The sequence below is a fragment of the Daphnia pulicaria genome, chromosome 4 (genome assembly GCF_021234035.1).
Source record: "Daphnia pulicaria isolate SC F1-1A chromosome 4, SC_F0-13Bv2, whole genome shotgun sequence".
In the NCBI taxonomy this organism is placed as follows: Eukaryota; Metazoa; Arthropoda; class Branchiopoda; order Diplostraca; family Daphniidae; genus Daphnia; species Daphnia pulicaria.
The window spans coordinates 15913313-15933312 of NC_060916.1; the positions used below are offsets into that span (position 1 = coordinate 15913313).

Below are 20000 nucleotides of genomic sequence, written 5' to 3' on the forward strand. Positions count from 1 at the left end.
TCGCTGCGGACCTCCACCAGGGTTTCCCCTGGCTTCGTCCTGGCCAGGCATAGGTCACCATCTTTCGGGTCCCAACGTGTGCGCTCTGGGTTCGTCCGGCCGACTCGACCAAACCCTTTTAAGGGGGAAAGATCTCGCGAGCATTCGGACGCCCTGGGGTTGCGCCCGCTCTGTTCGAGACGGGATCACCCCTCGCGGATGCACCCTCATCGGGGCCGCTTCACTTTCATTGCGCCTCGCGAGTTTAGTTTGATAATTTCTCGACGACTTGCGCACATGTTAGACTCCTTGGTCCGTGTTTCAAGACGGGTCGGGTGGGACCCGACTTCTACTCTCCGCTCTGGGCCTCCACAGGTTGAGCACCGCAACTTTTTCTCTTTTACAAAAAAAAGCTACGACACCTCCCGGGAGGAGACAGGTCACGACCGGGCAGTACTGTTGGGAAACGCCGCGCTCGTCATCGCGGCACCCGCGAAGGTAACCACGAAACTCGCTAACGGACGCCCCGTGTAACAGACACCCAGTCGGTCGCGGAGTCCTACTAGGCCCCCCACTTGCGGACCTTGGCGTGGCTATTGCGATCGCAGAACGACTTATGCAAGAGAGCCGCCAATTCAGGCAGTCTCCATGCAGCGTTAAGGGCATACAACCAAGTGCCGGGAGCGGGGACTTGTTCGACCTTCGAGGGCCCACCCGTTTAACCCCCTGAACGGTTTCACGCACTCTTGAACTCTCTCTTCAAAGTTCTTTTCAACTTTCCCTCGCGGTACTTGTTCGCTATCGGTCTCGTGGCGATATTTAGCCTTAGAAGGAGTTTACCTCCCGCTTAGGGCTGCACGCTCAAGCAACCCGACTCTTGGGAAGGGATCCGATGCACGGTCTCGGCTCGTCTTATCTACGGGCCTGACACCCTCTGTGGGTTGCTCGCCCCGTTCATGGAGACTTGGACGATAGATACCGGACAGACGCGCACGATCCTCCCGAACACCACATTCCTCGGCACCCGCTCAACCGGGCGCGAGGTTCGGTGCTGGGCTCATCCCTGTTCGCTCGCCGCTACTAAGGGAATCCTTGTTAGTTTCTTTTCCTCCGCTTACTGATATGCTTAAGTTCAGCGGGTAGTCTCATCTAAACTGAGGTCAGAATGAATTGTTTGTTTTCAAAAGGAGACAACACTTTATCTAGCTCGGCAGACTTTGGCGTTTTAAAGCCGGGAAAGATTGAATAATTGCCGGTTCAAATTTTTTTTTTTCGAAATAAAGCGAGTCTCTCGTTATTCGCAAAAATTAATTTACGAAAAGTGACAGGGCGTCCTGCGGCTTTTTGTATTGAAACAACGCGTCGTGCGCGAACCAAGCTTGCATAACGAGCGGTTAGAGTGAGTGATAATTCGCGGTGGTCGACACTTCGACACGCCCGGCGCACACACACAACTAAACTCGCGTTGAAGCGGTATATCGCGCACACGCAGCCGACACCTTGTTCGAGAAGATGTGTTTATTTCTAAAATTTTTTTTTGAGTTGGCTCAAAAATTTCCCATCTGTTTTGCCATCGAAAAAGGTTTCTTTTGAATAGAGAGGAAAAAAACAAAACAGGGCGAACCTTCTTTTATTTTTCCCCCTTTTTTGTATTTGAGGCATCGCGGACACTTAAGTCGCGCGGCACCCAGACGTTAGAGATTCGGGAGCTTTTATGCGGTCAGGCCGGGTGAAAAATAAATCTCGCCGCGACCCAACATGCAAAACCAAGACTGAAAAAATCTCTGTTCGTTCATCATTCGACCGACCCTCAGTCAGATGTGGCCCGAGCGAGAAGCTGGGCCGCCATTTACGTTCAAGATTTCGATGCTCCATGTGTTCTGCAGTTCGCATGGATTAGCGCACTTTGCTGCGCTCTTCATCGATCCACGAGCCTAGTGATCCACCGTTCAGGGTCGTATATAAAACGACATATTCGTTTTCTTCTCTCTTTTTCTCCAACCCGCCCAAGCAAATGAATGCGAGGGCGGAGAAAGAAAGCCAGAAAGAAAATGTTCCGATAAACACTCGTACTAGAATTTGGGTTTAGTGTGTTATTGTGATTTTGAATTCTTCCTACTTCATCGAGAGGGCGAAGGGCAAGCTTAAAAAACATTCGGTTTTCAACGGCATAGTGTCGGGCTTTGGAGTGTTAGTCTATACGACGCACACGCACGCAACCACGAGTATCTACGCCCGAAAAGAACGTCCAGAGTAAAGTCTCACACTTTCGTCCCCCACCGAGAATCAAAAAATCCCGAAGACGAAGAGAGAAACAAAAAAAAACAATTTCGATTGGGCGTATCCGCTTTAAACCACCGCGCATCAGAGCGCCTGATACCCGTTCAAAATCTTGATGTTTTTTTTTTTCCGACTCTCCATCCACCGAGTTTTTATTTTTCAAAGTGTTTGATTTAGGGACTAAGACTTTATAAAATCTCCTTTATTGTTCCTTCGGTACTCGCGGCCCAGGCGGGCTATCGTATTCTTCACTCTACTAACGTCAACACTGTGAGCGCCGCTAAAGGTCGAATGAATCTATAGAGACATTCACCATCGAAGCAGGAAGAATTTGCTCACGGCCATAGACCAAATCGAAAGACTTTGTGTTTTTTTTTGAGCCGAGAGGAAAGAAAAATCAATTTGAAAAGGCGAATCCGCTTTAAACCACCGCGCATCAGAGCGCCTGATACCCGTTCAAAATAAATGATTTTCTTCCGTCAACCCACACATAGTTCATACGATGTCTTACGCCGAAAGACTTTTGATGGGGTTTTTTTGTTTTGCAACTTTTAGTTGTTTCGTGCTCAACCAAAGCCATATGCGCAAAACATTTGTCTTGTTCGTTTATGATCCTTCCGCAGGTTCACCTACGGAAACCTTGTTACGACTTTTACTTCCTCTAAAGGATCAAGTTCGACCATCTTTCAGTCTCGCCGTTGGTAGGCACCGCACGGGCAGAGATTGCTCCCCACTCGACGGCACCCCGACAAGCCCGTCCGAAGGCCTCACTAAATCATTCAATCGGTAGTAGCGACGGGCGGTGTGTACAAAGGGCAGGGACGTAATCGACGCGGGCTAGTGACCCGCGCCTACTAGGGATTCCTGGTTCATGGGGATCATTGCAGTCCCCAATCCCAACCACGAAGGAGGTTCAGCGGTTACCCGGTCCTTTCGGACAGGGAGAGTGAAACACGCTGATTCCTTCAGTGTAGCGCGCGTGCGGCCCAGGACATCTAAGGGCATCACAGACCTGTTATTGCTCACTGTCACGCGGCTGGACGCCGCTTGTCCCTCTAAGAAGACTGCGTGACGGACGCGAGAGCAGAAGGTATCGCCGGGGATGACGACGACCGAATAACAATAGAGCCAGCCCCCGCGAGACATTCCCGACAAAGCCCCGCCATACCTCATCCGCCAGGCAACCAACCCGTGAAGGCCGTACACCCGACGAACAAAGCACAACGAAACCAAGCCGAGAGATTGCCTCACTAAAGGAACCAGTCCCACCGAGACCCGAATCGCCGCCACCTGATCCCGACGCCTCCGTACTCCCTTCGGTTTCAATTGATAAAACCCGTCACCTATTTAGCAGGCTAGAGTCTCGTTCGTTATCGGAATTAACCAGACAAATCGCTCCACCAACTAAGAACGGCCATGCACCACCACCCACCGAATCAAGAAAGAGCTCTCAATCTGTCAATCCTTCCAGTGTCCGGGCCTGGTGAGGTTTCCCGTGTTGAGTCAAATTAAGCCGCAGGCTCCACTCCTGGTGGTGCCCTTCCGTCAATTCCTTTAAGTTTCAGCTTTGCAACCATACTTCCCCCGGAACCCAAAGACTTTGGTTTCCCGGAAGCTGCCCGTCGAGTCATTGGAGTAACTCCGACGGATTGCTGGTTGGCATCGTTTATGGTTAGAACTAGGGCGGTATCTGATCGCCTTCGAACCTCTAACTTTCGTTCTTGATCAAGGAAAACATTCTTGGCAAATGCCTTCGCTGTTGTTCGTCTTGCGGCGGTCCAAGAATTTCACCTCTGTCGCCGCAGTACGAATGCCCCCGTCCGTCTCTATTGACCATTACCTCGGGTCCAAAAGTAAAAGACCAGCAAAATCGGACCGAGGTCCTATTCCATCATTCCATGCTGCGATATTCAGGCGTTGGGATACACCTGCTTTGAGCACTCTAATTTGTTCAAAGTAAACGTTGCCGGCCGCCCGAGACACCCGGTGAAGGGCACCCCGAACGATTGACTGGGTGGAGCGAATCGAGTCAACTACGACCAAAATTTAAAAAAGAACCCGAAAGAACTTTCCAACTCTGGCCGCAGATACAACAACGACGCACCGACCACCACTCCGGCGATGTTGTCCGACCGTGAAGAGAGTCGGGCTTTGACACCCGGGCTCCCAGAGCGTGAAACGCAACACCCTTGATTCAGAGCGGCGCCGCCCGGCCGAAGACAGACATCCGACTACGAGCTTTTTAACCGCAACAACTTTAATATACGCTATTGGAGCTGGAGTTACCGCGGCTGCTGGCACCAGACTTGCCCTCCAATGGTTCCTCGTTAAAGGATTTAAAGTGTACTCATTCCAATCACGGGGCCTCGGAAGAGTCCCGTATCGTTATTTTTCGTCACTACCTCCCCGTGCCGGGAGTGGGTAATTTGCGCGCCTGCTGCCTTCCTTGGATGTGGTAGCCGTTTCTCAGGCTCCCTCTCCGGAATCGAACCCCGATTCCCCGTTACCCGTTGCAACCATGGTAGGCGCGTAACCTACCATCGACAGTTGATAAGGCAGACATTTGAAAGATACGTCGCCGGCGCGAAGGCCGTGCGATCGGCGTGAAGTTATCCAGAGTCACCAAAATTGGTACGGTGCGCGAGCCCGAAAGCCCGGCCCCGACTGGTTTTGATCTAATAAAAGCACCTCTTCTGCGAGCCCGAAAGCCCGCAGTCGAGGCTCGAGTGCATGTATTAGCTCTAGAATTACCACAGTTATCCAAGTAGGATGGAGTGGATCTAAGGAACCATAACTGATTTATTGAGCCATTCGCGGTTTCGCCGTCTAGCGGCTTGTACTTAGACATGCATGGCTTAATCTTTGAGACAAGCATATGCTACTGGCAGGATCAACCAGGTATTTCGTGTATGTTTGTTTGATATGCATCCGGCGAGTTGCGGGTTTTTATTTCGCCCACGCATCACCAAACACACACCAAATCAACACGTTTTTCGTTTTTTTTCTTTTTCTTCGGAAACTAAAATTTTTGATCGCAACGCCTGGCGTGTCACAGCGAGTCCCAGTGAAGAGAAACACCGATCCGATCCGTTTGTTGGATTTTTTTCATTTCAATTTCCAAAGTCAAAGACCATTCAACGGTCTATGAGCCCAAAGTGAATCGGATTCATTCGACCGGTCTTGATATATTCATCAACTTTTTTTCCCGTATTACGGTTTTCGACGGTCATATGTGGCGTGCTGTATGCTCATAAGTCAAGCCTGCTTTACTAAGCTGACAAGCATACATCTTTTAAATTTTTGTGGGCTCAGAGTTTTATTTTTATTTTTCCACCGCCGAGGCACACTCTCGCATCACCCCGCACGACACACACACACACACACACCTCACCGCTCAACGGTCACACGAGGCAGAATTTTCCGCAAAGACTTTCGAAGAGAAAGAGAAAACTCGGAACAACCGCGGTCAGAGGCCAGCATAGAGGCATCGTATAGAAAGTCATGGGCGGAAAAAAACAAATCATTTCAAGTCGAGACAAGCAACCAGACTACCCCTATAAAAGTGCGCAATTCTTTAAGAGTTCACCGAAGAATGACCGAGATCAAGTATGCACGAAACGAACATATTCCAAGGGCAGCTGAATAAGCGATTCTGCGCCGAAGCGCGAGAAAAGCAAGCGGTACACCGATGGGGATCGTTTTTTTTATCGTGTTAGATTCGTTGTTGTCAAGCAAGGATTCTCAAAATGTTTTTTGCATTGCACCCAAGTTTCGTACTGATTACTTGTCGCAGACCGGTGACTGTCAAAAAAAAATTTTTTACGTTTTTTCTTGAGAGGTCACTGCCTACACACAACTCCGGGCGGGCCGTACACTCACAGCCGTTTGAATTCTCCCTTCGTGTGTCATGGCCATAACTGAGCGTACATCTTACCGGGCGCCGAGTTGATCTGGCTTGTTCGATGAACGTTCGGGATACGTACAATCGATATAGCTCCAACCGTAACTCGTTTGTAATTACGCCGGCCATACTCAGCGGGCGCTCAGCTCAGCTCTCGATATCTTCCGTCGAAGGGAAGTTCGTAGTAAAAGAGAGTCAGAGTCGACGCCACATTTTGCGGTCCTCGCATCTCATCCGATTTTTGAATTTTATAGATTTGCCATCACTTCCACCCAATTCTCTCGTATATTTCAATCTCTTGACTTTGTCCGACCGGGCCGTCTTCGCCCCCCTTCAACTCCGTCCATCTCCACTTCTGTGTTCCACACAACGAGCTTCCGTCAAACGGCAAAATGTGAAATATGCGCACGCCGCACGAAATAATTTGAAAGCGTTCTGTTTGGTGGCTTTTTTATTTTTATCTCTCGGCTCACACACACACACACACATTTCCGCCTGAACGGTAATTTTTTTTGATACGGTGTCAAAAAGTGAAAAGACGCGCACCATTTTCTTTTCTCTTCCGTATCGTCGCTGACGGTAAACGCTGATGGTTATGATGCCGTAAGTTTGGAAGAAAGAATCTTTCCCGTCTTGTCTCGTTACGGTAAAATAACAAAGAACAAGCGTCCGATTTCTCTCACAGACGGCCACAGACAAACCACACGTGCCGAAGAAACGAAACGTCCGAAACCAAAAAAATGTTTGACGCGCGCACCTCTTCTGAACTTTTCGACCAAGAGTCGTTGGATCGAGTGACGAGCTTCTCAGCTGTCGCACCAATCGGTGAAGCGGGCGTTTGAATTCCCGTCCACATCGCGGTTCGGATATATTTTTACATATACCGACCATCGGAAATTTCGAAAACGGTTTTACCGAAGGAATGATATTTCACACACCGACAGCTCATCGAGTTCGTCTCCGTTCAACGGTTTTTTTTTTTAAGACTTTTTGATCGCATGGGGCTAAACTGGTTAGAGCAAAGCCGCGATCCAAGCAGTGAAAAAAAAAACAAAGACAGTGCAAGCGCGATCGAACGGAATCGAAACTAAAATCATGTGAAGTGGCGGGCGGAAAGGAGCTCAGCTACGGTGGAAATGAAACTACAACTAACGCCGAACCGGACAACTTCCCATTCTGCGTCTTCGTTTCATTTCCCAAAGCTCCCCGTCGATACCAAAGTTTTTGCGTCGAAGCTACTAAAGAAATTTCGCGCTTTCCTTTTCGCCTCTTTCGCCTTCCCTTCGATATCTATCCAACCACCGGCTTCGACTTTATTTCTTTCACCCGTCTATTCGCCCGATAGTCGACGGTCGGCCATTCTTTGGTATCGGCCAGGCGGACTAACAAGAAGTAAGACTCGTTTGAAAAATTTGGACCGGGCTTTACAATCGCTGCTTGTCGTAATGTCGCAAATTTGAAAAAAAATTTCAATTCGAGAAACCAAACTATTCGACACTTCGAAAATTTTTGGGACTCTGAAAATTTTTCCGAGTTTAGGAATCGAGACCTCTTCTATACTAAGGAAAACCACTAATGTTCCGCCGCATAATGTCTCCGTTTTCCGGCTCATTTTTAGCGATTGGACGGGGACATTGCCCCATCCAACCGCCAGCCGACTTTCAGGAACCGTCGTTTTCAAAGTTGGGACTTAGAAAATTTTCGACGAGTGGGAATTTTTTACGGTCGCAAGTCATCACGACACGCCCGACCAACCCATTTGAGAGCCGCCACGCCTCGACGGTGTGACGGCTTTTTTTCGAATCGACGGGTCTCGCTCACTCCTCTCTCGCGCCGACCAGAGGCCGGGCGAGAGAGTCGTTGCCAAACACCGTCGTCGGAAATGGGAGAATTTGAGTGGGAATTTTTTACGGTCGCGAGTCATCACGACACGCCCGACCAACCCACTTGAGAGCCGCCACGCCTCGACGGTGTGACGGCTTCTCTTTTCGAATCGACGGGTCTCGCTCACTCCTCTCTCGCGCCGACCAGTGGCCGGGCGAGAGAGTCGTTGCCAAACACCGTCGTCGGAAATCGAGAAATTTTCATTTCCATTTCCATTTTTTTTCATCGGCCTTTATACGTCCAAGTCCCGCCAACCACGTCACTACCACGTCGTCGGGACTTAGAAAAATTTTTCAATTTTTCGGACTTAGAAAATTTTTCAACTTTCTTTTTTTCGACAACCTCTTCCCTATATAGGAAAGTAGTGGATGTTCCGGGCAGTAACTGTACGAAAAAGTCGATTTCCGAATTTTTGCCGGACATTCACCTGAGCTCAGGCCGGGCCGCCCGCTCAACTGCCGCCCGGTCACCACCAAAAACCGGTCTTGGAAATTTTAGGACTTAGAAAATTTTTCAACTTTTTCTTTCTCGACAACCTCTTCCCTATATGTGAAATATCGGTGAGCTCGGCGATACTTCGCTGGGATTTCTCCCAGTTTGTTCGGCCGGACCTAGAGCTATCGATCGCTCAATCGGTACTTACTTTCTAATCTCGATCGGGAGAAGTAAGTCTTGCTTCGGCTGAAGAATGGGTGAATTCTCGTACAGGCCTGCAAAGACAAATCAGACTAAGTTAGTTACTTCGGCACTAACTCAGAATAGACGAGCGGTTCCAACTGCTCGCAGAGTCGACTGCAAGTTGGCCGGGAGTAGAGGTGGGTTAGTCCCGGGATGGGGCCGTTCGACGGTTGGTCGTACTAGGCGCCCGAGAAGGAGAGCGAGTGCCGTGCTACTCGAAGGCACAGCAAGGCGTGTGCTCCTTCCAGTCAGTCCTTCGGATGTGTCCGAGTCCCGACACTTAGAATGCCCGTAATCGAGAGCGATTCTAAGTCCCAACTTTACAAGTTGTTTTACAAAGGCTGGCCTCTCGACTGAGGCTGGCAACCTGAACAGTGTTCAATACAACGGCGCTTCGAGGCCGAGGGGGTGACTCTAAGACTCTAGTAAGAAGATCAATAAAGAGATGCTTACTGTTTGAGTGCTTGTGAATGAGTGATTTATTAGCCCGCATTGGCGCTGTGAAGTAAACTATAATTACAGGCATGGTAATAACAACATTGTCAAATTATAACATTTAATTAATGCGGACTATAGGAGGCGCGAGTCTCGCCCTTTATCTTCTTCGCGGCGGGCCCACTTGGAATGGGTAGCCTCGGGGCGACACGTGTCTTGCCTCTTTATCGTCTTCGCGGCTGGCCCGTTTGGGGTGGGTAGCCTCTGGGTTTCTCGAGTAATGGATTTACTTCTAAGTCCATTCTCTCTAATTTCTTCTAAGTCCCAATGGATAAAATCCGCACGCGCTTCTTCTTCTACGCTGCAATCTTCCGGCCATCCTGGGACTACGGATGCCATCCGCCGGAGTGCTCTTTATCTCTCCGGCTATTTTACTCCAGTCTGGCCATCCAGCTTTGCTGAATGTACTACACCAGACTCTCTACTACTCCGACTATCTTACCGAGTTGATAGTTATTTGCTACCCCGGTCTGCTCTCTTGCCCCGGGGTAGTATTTCGATTGAATCGTCGAAATATTTCTAAGTCCATACTTTAAGAAATTTTATAAACAGGGGTGCCTTCCCTACATAGGAAAGTAGCTAATGTTCCGCCGCATAATGTCTTGGTTTGACGGCCCATTTTAAGAGAAAGGCCGGGCACATGGGCTTGACCTGCCGTCCGACGGTTTCCGAGGACCGTCGATTTGTGTCGGTGTTTACATGCATTATTCGGCGGGGCTTGTAGCTGTTTTATCCGTCCAGCACCTCGCGCTGGTCCGGATCAACCCCTGTCGCATTCTTAGCAGCGGGCTTCGGTCTCCACGCTGCCTGCGCTCGGTCGCGTCTTCGTACTTCAGCTCTGAGCTGCTTGGGTGTTAGATCTTCGTCATCTATCCACTCTATCGGGTTAGACCTTTCGAGGTCGGCCGACGCCGGTAAGTTTACCACCGGCATCTTCGGTTGACCGTGTCGTGGTCTTACTCCCGTGGCCGGTGCCACATCCGACGGACGATTCGTGTCTCCACCGTCCACACCCGAGGCACTCGTTGTCTCTCGCGGCTGTGCCCCATGTGGCCGGCGACTCGTAGCCTTATCACCGTTGCCCGGACGTTTCCCAGTTACTCCGTCAAATGCCGAGGCAATCGTTACCTCTCGTGGCTGTGCCACATGTGGCCGGCAATCCGTAGCCTCATCGCCGAGGGCCGTGGTATTCCACACTCCCCCCATGTAAGTTCTCTTACATACTTGCCCAGATGAGGTTACGTGATCTCCAAATCTGCTCGGGTTCTTGGCAAAGTCTGCGTCGATGATACCTGGTTCTACTTCGAGAGGGTACAAGTTCTGGACAGGTCTATTTACGATTGACGTTTTGCCCTTTGAGTCGACCATGACTAGCTTGACTTTCCGGACTAAGTGATCTCGACCCTTGATGAGTTCGATCACTCGCCCAATGTTCCAATTGATTCGCTTGACGTAGTCCACGTGGATCAAGACTACTTGTCCTAGCTTGACCGACTTCGACGGTATTTGCTCTTGATGGAATCTATTTAGATCCTTCAGATAGGTTGGGACGAATTCTGTCCACCAGTCTGCCACTAGCTTTCGTCTAGCGGCTTCTCTGTTCGTGAGAAACAAGGAGTCTGCGCCGAGCAGTTCTTCCTCTTCCGGAGGTTCGGTGTCGAACTTGTTTACAAAGCCTCCTTTGATTAACTGGTTCGGAGTTAGAGCCGTTTCGTCGCCAGCGATATATCCCAACGGACGGTTGTTTACGATGTCACTGATCTCTGTGATCACCGTATGGAACATGTCGAAGTCCATCTGCTTCGGGTTAAAGGTCTTATGCAACGCTTGCTTCACGGTCTTTATCATGCGTTCCCAGAAGCCACCCCACCAGGGAGCTACACTCGCTGAGAACCGCCAAGAGATGTTTCTATTGGCCATGAAGTCGTAGACTGTCTTGCATTGCCAGAGTCTTCTGAGGTATCTTGCCGTACTATCGAATTCCAGCGCGTTGTCTGAATAGACTGTTCTTGGCGCGTATTTCAACGCGCAGAACCGACGGAAAGCGTTAATGAACGCCGCCGCACTTTTTCCTCTAGTTACCTCTAGGTGAACGGCTCTTGTCGTGGCACAAGTGAACATAACTATGTACACTTTGACTATCTGTCTCCCGTCAATCGCAAACTTGGGTTGTTTCTTTTCTTTCTTTTTCTTTTTCTTTTTCTTGTCGAGGGCACCGACTCTCTCCGGTACCAACTCTTCATCCGATTCGTCGGATGATTCTGATTCCTCTTCGGGGACTCCTGGCTCAGTCCTTGGCTGGACTATCACCGCTTTACTCGGTTCGTTTACTAGTACATTGTACGGACCGGCCATGTCGATGCCGGTGACTGAAAAGGGATCGGATATTTTCAGCCGTTCAATTGGCAAGTGAGCTGGCTTTTCGCTGAAGGCTGTTGCGTTGACCTTCTGACATCTCACGCATCGGTTGAGGATGTCTTTTATCACCTGACAGTGTTTGGGCAGCCAGAATTCGCTTCTGACTTCCATGGTCATGGCGTTCATTCCCATGTGCCCGACCCTCCTATGCAGCTTGCGTAGCAAGACTGTGGTTATATAGTGATCGGGCGGGAGTAAGATCAATGCATCGAGATGATATCTTGCCAACAGTACCTGGGCTCGTCCCCTGCACCTGATAATTCGATTCGTCGTGTCGAACACCGGTCTCAACTTTCTGAACATCTTGTCTCTCGGGACTTTCCCCCGCTCGATTCTATCGTAATCCTCGGGGTATGACTCCATCTGTGCGTGTCTTATCAAGGCGTATCGTGCCGTGAGTAGCTCCTCATATGTGAGTCGCTTGAATGAAACCTGGCATCTCGATCCCGGTTTTTTGAACTTGATTTCCTTCAAGTCAACCATGTCAAACAGGACTTGCTCGATAATGAGGGAAGGCCGGTACATTTTACCTTTAAAGCCGTCCACTGCTCTTTGGATCATAGCCTGAGCTCTGACCATTTTATCCCAGTCGCTGTACTCTTTGCGCCAGTCTGGGTGTTTCGGACGGACCATATCCGTTTGAATGAGGTTTGCCTTGATTTCGATCGGCTTATACTTGTCATACTCCGGGAGCCATTCGGGGCCCTTCCACCAGTTCGATCTCTGGATTTCCTTTGCTGAGCCTCCCCTTGAGAGGAGATCAGCCGGGTTCTGAGTCCCTTCGCAGAAGTGGATTTCTGCGCCGAATTCTCTGATCTTCGAGACTCGGTTTTGTACCCAGATTTCTGGGGTTTTGTTGGTGGCCGTGATCCAACATGTCGCTATCTGAGAATCGGTCCAGATGTGCGCTTTGTGTTCAACCCGATGTTGGTCTCGTATATACTTGCCAAGTATAGACGCCATCAGGTTACTCAGCAGTTCGAGCCGAGGGATGGTCATTGCCTTTTTTGGTAACGGAGCCACCTTTGATTTTGCTGCTATGAGGGCGATCGTCGTCCCTTGCACTTCGTATGCTACGGCCCCATATCCTACCTCGCTGGCATCGCAGAAGATGTGGAGTTCGCTAGGCTCCTTAACCTCTATGCCCGTCCAGCGAGGAATCCGTATGAGCTGTAGGTCTTCGAGACCTTTGATGAACTCCTCCCAATTCTCATTGGTGCAACTGTTCACTATCTGATCCCATTTGCCGTTGGCTAACCATGAGATCTGCATCGCCCGTTTCGCGGACAATATCGCCGGGTTCACGAAGCCCAACGGGTCGTATAGCGTTAGCGCTAGGCTAAACAGCTGTCGCTTGGTAAGCCCTTCTCCTAGCCTTCGTGCCTCGGATATTATTTTATCGGCGTTGAATTTGAACTGGTCGGTTACTGGGTCCCAAAGGATTCCCAGAGCCTTTTTGTCCGCATGTTCGAACACCTCATCTATTCCCAATTTCGATGGTCGGGAGGAGAATTCGAACTCCCCCCGTAGTAAGTTTGTTAGCTCGGCCGAATTCGTCGACCACTTACAGAGTTTCATCTTGATCTCCCCCAAGATTCGACTTATCAGCCTTATCTCTTCGGCAGCTTGTTCGGGAGTTTCGGCTCCCCCCATCCAGTCGTCGACATAGATTTGGTTAAGAGTCCTGGCTGTGATGCCTGGGTACTCTGTTTCGTACTTCTGCAGGTGCCAGGTTAGAACGGCCCTGAGTATAAATGGGCTCGATGCGAGTCCAAAGGTGAGTCTCTTCCATGCGTAGACCACCACCTTGGGTATGGCAGCTTCGGGGTCTTCGACCCAAAGAAACCTCACGATTTGCTCGTGGTCTTTGTGGATTTTGATTTGCAAAAACGCCTTCTCGATGTCGGCCGTCCACGCTATGCAATATCGCCTAAACCTCATTAGAATCCCCATGATGTCTGGGTTTAGGTTTGGTCCTATCTCAAGATTGGCGTTGAAACTGCGCCGGTTCTTGTGATGGACCGATCCATCAAAGACTGGTCGTATCTTTGTGGTTTCCGCGTCTTCTCGCTCGACCGGTCTGTTCGGCAAAAATGCCATTGGCCCATCGTAGTTCGGGTCAGCTATTTCGATGAATCCTTCCCGTAAGTAGGACATCATTACTTCGTGATATCGTATTCGCTTCTCTTTAGTGAAGGAGTCGCTTTTCCACAGATTTTCGAATCTTATGTCGGCTATGGATCTACATGAGTCGTAGTCCGGTCGCTCTTGGGTGAAGGGATACCGTACGACGGCTCGCCCTTCTTCATCGGCTTCGATGCTAGCTATGTAAGCTTGGATGAATTCGACATCCGTTAGTTCCTTATTTGGGATACCTAAACTTTCAAGGCTCCAGAAGGCCGCAAAGTGTTTGTCGACACTTGAGATCTCGTGCTCTTCGGGCACGATCTCTACTTTGGCCACGCACGCTACTGTCTCGTATCCCGGGTCTCCTAAGGAGCCCGATATCGTCCAACCGAAGATAGTGTTATGCGCCACTATTTTCCGGTGCCTGCGCGGTGCTTCCAGTAACATGAATTCGTACATGTTACTGTTTCCAATTAGGATGTCAATCGTCTTGACTTGAGACGGTCTTCTGTGCCTCGGGTCGGCCAAGGTTTCGCCTTCTTTGAGCAACCTCTCGCCAAGCTTCGTCTCGGTGTATGGTGTGAGTGTTTGAATGTGGTCCCGGACAATGAATTTTTCCGTTACTGTTCTCGATATGCCGGCTATCGTGACTTGAACAATATCGCAGTACTCGTCGATGGGTGTGTGAGACCCAAATGTCAAGACTCTGATACGTTGCCTGCCAATGACCTTTGCATTTAGCTTCCGTACTAGGGCTGCTGTGATAAATGAATTACCGCAACCGCTGTCGAATATTCCGAACAGTGGGACCCATTCTTCTATTCCTTGTGTCTTTTCTGCTTTGGCTTTCGCTCCAAAGTTCAGTAACACTCCGGCGGAAATTTTTTCCTTGCCGTTGGGTTCTATTACCCCTATATTCGACTGCTCATTGACCGATCGTTCCGCTGACGGTGTCCTCGATGGCGTTGGTGATGGCGGTCGCATGAATGGTTTGCCCGATCGAGGCTTACTTGGAGATTTGCTGGCGGTTCTCGGTACCGGCCTGCCTTTTGTTCTCTCCCGACTTTCTCTCTCGTGCGGGCATAGGACCGACGCATGCGAGGTGGAGTAACAGTGCCGACATGCTCTTCTCTCCGAACAATCCACGTATCTGTGGCCTTGACCAAAACATCTGAAGCATCTGTCCGCGTCCATCACTACTTTCCGCCTTTCGGCCGCGTTTCCGAACGTGCAGTCGCCCGCAGCGTGTGCTTCGCTTTTGCATATTACGCAGGCAAGCCTCGTCGGGGTCTTGTCTCTGAACTTGATTGTTTTTGTGGCTACGCTCGCTGCGTTGGCCTGAGTTGTCTGGGTATAGTCGACCCGTCTCGACGCTTCTTCCGATGATTTAATTCGGATCAACCTATCGAGTTGATGCAGGACCTGGTCTAAGGTCGGTGCTCTTTCTGGCCCCCAATCCATTCTCCATTTCTCTGTTATCACTCCTGGTAGGGAGTTCAAGATTTCCTTAGCCGTGTGCGAATCGAATGTCGCCGGCTGTACGCCTTGGATCAGGAGGCCTTGCCTTTGATTACATATCTCGATATGTTTTTCTCGCAACTGAGCGGACGTCGGGTTCGCTCCCACCGGTTTGCTTGCCGCTTCTCGTAGCTTGGCTTCTCTTTCTCCTATGGCCTGATTCGGGTCGCCAAACCTATCAGCCAGTACTTGGAGAATGGTATTATAAGTTTCCGCCGTGAACGTGAAACTCGCCGTCGCATTGGCGGCTTCGCCTTCGAGAGCCTGCTCCAACATTTGGCTTTTCTCGGTGGCTGTGTATATCGGGTTGTTGTCGTACGTATTCCACGTCTGTCGCCAACCGTGATATTTCAGTACCTCCCCCGCAAACTTGGGCGGTGATAACCGTACCTTAGCCGTCTGTACAGGCATCGGCGCCTGTACTGGGGCAATGCCCAGTCTTTCTGCTTCTACTCTGCGTTGCTGCAGTCGTAGTTCGGCTTTTTCTGCTGTTGTCAGCATGGGCATTAAGTTTTCTACTGCCGTTTTGTAATACGTATAGGTCGTCATGAACGCAATTCTTTCGTGTTGTCTGGCATCGTCAGACCTTGCACGACCGTACTGGGCATAAGCCTGTGTTAGCTCTTCCCTGAGCTGCTCGAGCTCTTGCGTCAATTCTCGTTTGACGTCGTCTGGCGCTTGCGGTGGGACGTATGGTCTACCTGCCGCATGATACGGAGGTGCCGGTCCCGCTGGCGCTGGCGCCGGTGCCGGTGCCGGGGCTGGTGCCGGGGCGGGTGCCGGGGCCGGAGCCGGGGCTGGTGCCGGGGCTGGCGCCGGAGCCGGAGCCGGGGCTGGTGCCGGGGCTGCTGCTGGGCCAAATGCCGGTCTTTGTACGCTTGCCGTAAAGGCACTGCGGTATGATGGGGGAGGCTGACTATATGCCGTTCCTCCCCTTGACGTCGGTCGTCCTACCGTCGGCTCGTTCTCTTCACTTGCCTCTTCCTCTGAGTCGTCCCAGAGTGATCTGCTAGTGTTTCGCTGCTGCCGGGTTCTCCCGGTCTCCGGCTGTTGGCTTTGAGCCCCTTGCCGAGACCTTCTACCCTCTGGCTGCTGGCTTTGAGCCGGCGGTTGTTGGGCTCTATAAATCGTCCTTAGCCTGGTGTCTAGCCTTGACATCCTTACTTTGAGTTCTACTATGGCCTGACCCACCTCTTCTGAGTGTTGGCCCAGTGACTGCGCCAGGCCGTTCGTGATTTCCTCGCCCTGGGCTTCGACCAGGCGTCTTAACTCTACTCTCAGTTGTGTGTCGTCGAACTCTGCAATTCCTGTCTGTCTTAGTTCGTTCAGGCTATTTTGGAGCTGCCCTACTGCTCGTTCAATATGCTCGACCATTCGGGTCTGCAGGGCCTCTGTCGCATTCCTCTGCGTCAGCATCGTTGCTGCGATGTTTGCTTCTATAGCCGCGATTCGTGCGGTTGTGTCTGTGGCTATTGAGCTCCTGAGGCCCATTACAGTCGTTCTTATCGTCGGCACTTCTGTGTTGAGTCTTTTGATTTGCTCTTTATGACCGTCTAGTCTGCTGACTGTCTCGGCTACCTTTGCGTCTGTCTTCGTCAGTCGCCCAGTGATTTCTGTTATTTCACCGTTAAACCTCGCGAACTCTTCTCTCATCCATTCGGATAGAGTCTTACGATCTGGGGTAACTCCGAACCCATCTAGATTCGGCGGCGGTATTTCCGGCGAAGGCTGGGCGCCTGCCTGTCTTTGAACATCGTCTACCGTTAGCCCATTTCTCGGTGACTGGGGTTCATCGGGCCCCTCTATGTTTATGATTTTCGGAGAGCCGCTTAGGTTTCGGTCTGAGGCCCTACTCGATGGCCTACTCCTTGGTGCATTGAGCGTACCGTCCGGATTTTTCCTTGGGGCTCGTCTGGATTTCGCTCCAGTCTCGGGTTCGCTTTCCGCTAACCCTAATACCCGTCTCATGGCTATATCACACTCTGCTTCTAACTGATCCGGGTCTAGTAATAAAGCTTTGTTGACTTTCGGAAGTGCTAGCCGGTTAGGGGTATCGTCTTTGCTCCCCTTCCGTTTCGATCGTTTCTTATCGGAATGCAACATTTATTCGAAATGAGAAGACAGACACAATTTTTTAATTTCTACAAGTGTTTATTATCGATAACCACAGGTTTTTACAATTTTTCAGACGGCTATTGCGCCGCTTTTGGGAGGGTGCTGAGAGCTGCCGCCTTGAGCGCCTCCTCCTCGTCTTCGGCTGTGAGCTGTAGTCCTGGATCTGATTCGTCACCTGAGTCGATCCGTTGGCCCGATCGTCTCGAGACCGGGCGTGGCTGCAGCTCTTCTGCCGATACCGGGGCTCGGGCCGGTTCCTTTAGGAGTTCGTCCTCCTTTTCGCTAGGCAACTCCTCCAAGTCCTCCCCGTAGAGATTTTTGGCTGCGTCAGCTAGATTTACCTCGCCTTCTGCCGCCGATCGAAGACCCTTTCGCCGGGCCGATGCTTTCGCTGCTGCCTCCACCAACTCCTTTGACGGAGGGTTAAACAGTGATTTTCTCCCGGGTTTTAAGGCTTTCACCTGTTTGACTCCCGCGAGTGACCCGTCAGACTTGTCCAAAATGACCTTTACTGAGTTCGTGGTGGCTTCCGCTATTAGCTTGTCTATGTCTATAGCGGGTGCTTTCGTCCCGGACTTCGGCCGGGCCGCCCCCTTGCCTTTCGTTAGCTTGGGGCTAATGGGGCTAAGCAGTGCCGGGGTTTTCAGAGCCTCGACGTTCACTCCTTTCGAAGCGAGCGTCTTACCCTTATTCGCCGCCGTACGCTTTGGCGTCGCTTTCTTCCGACCCTGGCTCGTCGAGGCCTTTGGTGTCGGTGCCTGGCTCGTCGAGGCCACTGGCTGCAGAGTTTGTGCCTGGCTCGTCGCGGCCGAAGGCTGTGGAGTTTCTGCCTGACCCAGGTGCTTAGCCAGCACTGCCTGAATCTCAGAGGTTACCGGGTCGTTTGCCGTACCCGGGAGGACGAATTTCCCTGTGGCCAAAGCCGACCACAGTTTGGCCAAAGCGTCTCCTGGAAGGACCGGGTCTCCGTCTGGTGTGACAAACGGGACCTCGACCGTGGCAACCAAGTTGCTTTGGTCAGCTTCTGGGTTAACCCTACGGCGTTTAGTGCGCTCGTACGCCAGTCGCTTTTCCGTCACTTCCTTCTCTAACAGGCGAAGCTTTGCCTCTTCAATTGCGTCCCTCTTTCTCTTTTTGGCCGCGCGAACCTCGTGTCGAAGAGCGTTCTGCGCTTCTTTTTCCCTCCGAATTTGAGCTTCGTCCTCGTCGAACTTAGCTCGCTCTTCGGGAGTCAAGAATGCCAAGGCTTCTCTCTCCAACTTCTCCGCTTTAGCGATCTCCCACTTGTTTTTAGGCTTTGCCGTCTGCAAAGCCAAGGGTGGAGTTGCCCCTGTGAGTTCGTAGAACTCAATCGGAAACAGGACCTCGAGAAGCTTCCAGCCCTGTCTCTTTGCGTCCTTGATTTTCCCTTTGCTATCGTCGGTCACGAGCTTTGTAGCGTACGCCTTGATGTTGGCGATAGATTCGTTAAGCTCCCTGGGTGGGTCGGCCACGAATACCTTGGCTTGGGCGTCTTTGCTCGTGAATTTCGACACTGCAAATAAACAGAAAGAGATTAGTTTTCGTCAACTTTAGGTCCGTATTAACCAGATTTCAGGACCGTCTTTCACGGTTTCTACTTTGGTTAATAACCGGTTCGAAGGACCATGTGAAATATCGGTGAGCTCGGCGATACTTCGCTGGGATTTCTCCCAGTTTGTTCGGCCGGACCTAGAGCTATCGATCGCTCAATCGGTACTTACTTTCTAATCTCGATCGGGAGAAGTAAGTCTTGCTTCGGCTGAAGAATGGGTGAATTCTCGTACAGGCCTGCAAAGACAAATCAGACTAAGTTAGTTACTTCGGCACTAACTCAGAATAGACGAGCGGTTCCAACTGCTCGCAGAGTCGACTGCAAGTTGGCCGGGAGTAGAGGTGGGTTAGTCCCGGGATGGGGCCGTTCGACGGTTGGTCGTACTAGGCGCCCGAGAAGGAGAGCGAGTGCCGTGCTACTCGAAGGCACAGCAAGGCGTGTGCTCCTTCCAGTCAGTCCTTCGGATGTGTCCGAGTCCCGACACTTAGAATGCCCGTAATCGAGAGCGATTCTAAGTCCCAACTTTACAAGTTGTTTTACAAAGGCTGGCCTCTCGACTGAGGCTGGCAACCTGAACAGTGTTCAATACAACGGCGCTTCGAGGCCGAGGGGGTGACTCTAAGACTCTAGTAAGAAGATCAATAAAGAGATGCTTACTGTTTGAGTGCTTGTGAATGAGTGATTTATTAGCCCGCATTGGCGCTGTGAAGTAAACTATAATTACAGGCATGGTAATAACAACATTGTCAAATTATAACATTTAATTAATGCGGACTATAGGAGGCGCGAGTCTCGCCCTTTATCTTCTTCGCGGCGGGCCCACTTGGAATGGGTAGCCTCGGGGCGACACGTGTCTTGCCTCTTTATCGTCTTCGCGGCTGGCCCGTTTGGGGTGGGTAGCCTCTGGGTTTCTCGAGTAATGGATTTACTTCTAAGTCCATTCTCTCTAATTTCTTCTAAGTCCCAATGGATAAAATCCGCACGCGCTTCTTCTTCTACGCTGCAATCTTCCGGCCATCCTGGGACTACGGA

At 50.9% G+C, this 20000-nt stretch overlaps 1 protein-coding gene and 3 non-coding genes across 4 annotated transcripts in view; all 4 read right to left on the reverse strand.

The window, feature by feature from the left end:
* The window catches only part of LOC124338683, a 4575-nt gene extending 3433 nt beyond the window's left edge, over positions 1–1142 (reverse strand). Inside the window, exon 1 of the ribosomal RNA XR_006917928.1 lies at positions 1–1142. This exon is cut by the window's left edge and continues 3433 nt beyond it. This is a non-coding gene — a ribosomal RNA (large subunit ribosomal RNA).
* Positions 1143–1783: 641 nt separating this feature from the next.
* On the reverse strand, positions 1784–1936 carry LOC124338723. Its single transcript, XR_006917964.1, has one exon. It is a non-coding gene; the product is annotated as a 5.8S ribosomal RNA (ribosomal RNA).
* A 929-nt stretch (positions 1937–2865) lies between these two features.
* On the reverse strand, positions 2866–5160 carry LOC124338728. Its single transcript, XR_006917969.1, has one exon. It is a non-coding gene; the product is annotated as a small subunit ribosomal RNA (ribosomal RNA).
* Positions 5161–9946: 4786 nt separating this feature from the next.
* On the reverse strand, positions 9947–17383 carry LOC124337796. Its single transcript, XM_046791816.1, has one exon. The coding sequence runs from the start codon at positions 17381–17383 to the stop codon at positions 9947–9949; it is 7437 nt and encodes a 2478-aa protein (XP_046647772.1).
* Positions 17384–20000: the final 2617 nt, after the last annotated feature.

Excerpts from the sequence above, each read along its gene's own strand:
- LOC124337796 (XM_046791816.1), bottom strand. The coding sequence starts at position 17,383 with ATGTTGCATTCCGATAAGAAACGATCGAAACGGAAGGGGAGCAAAGAC.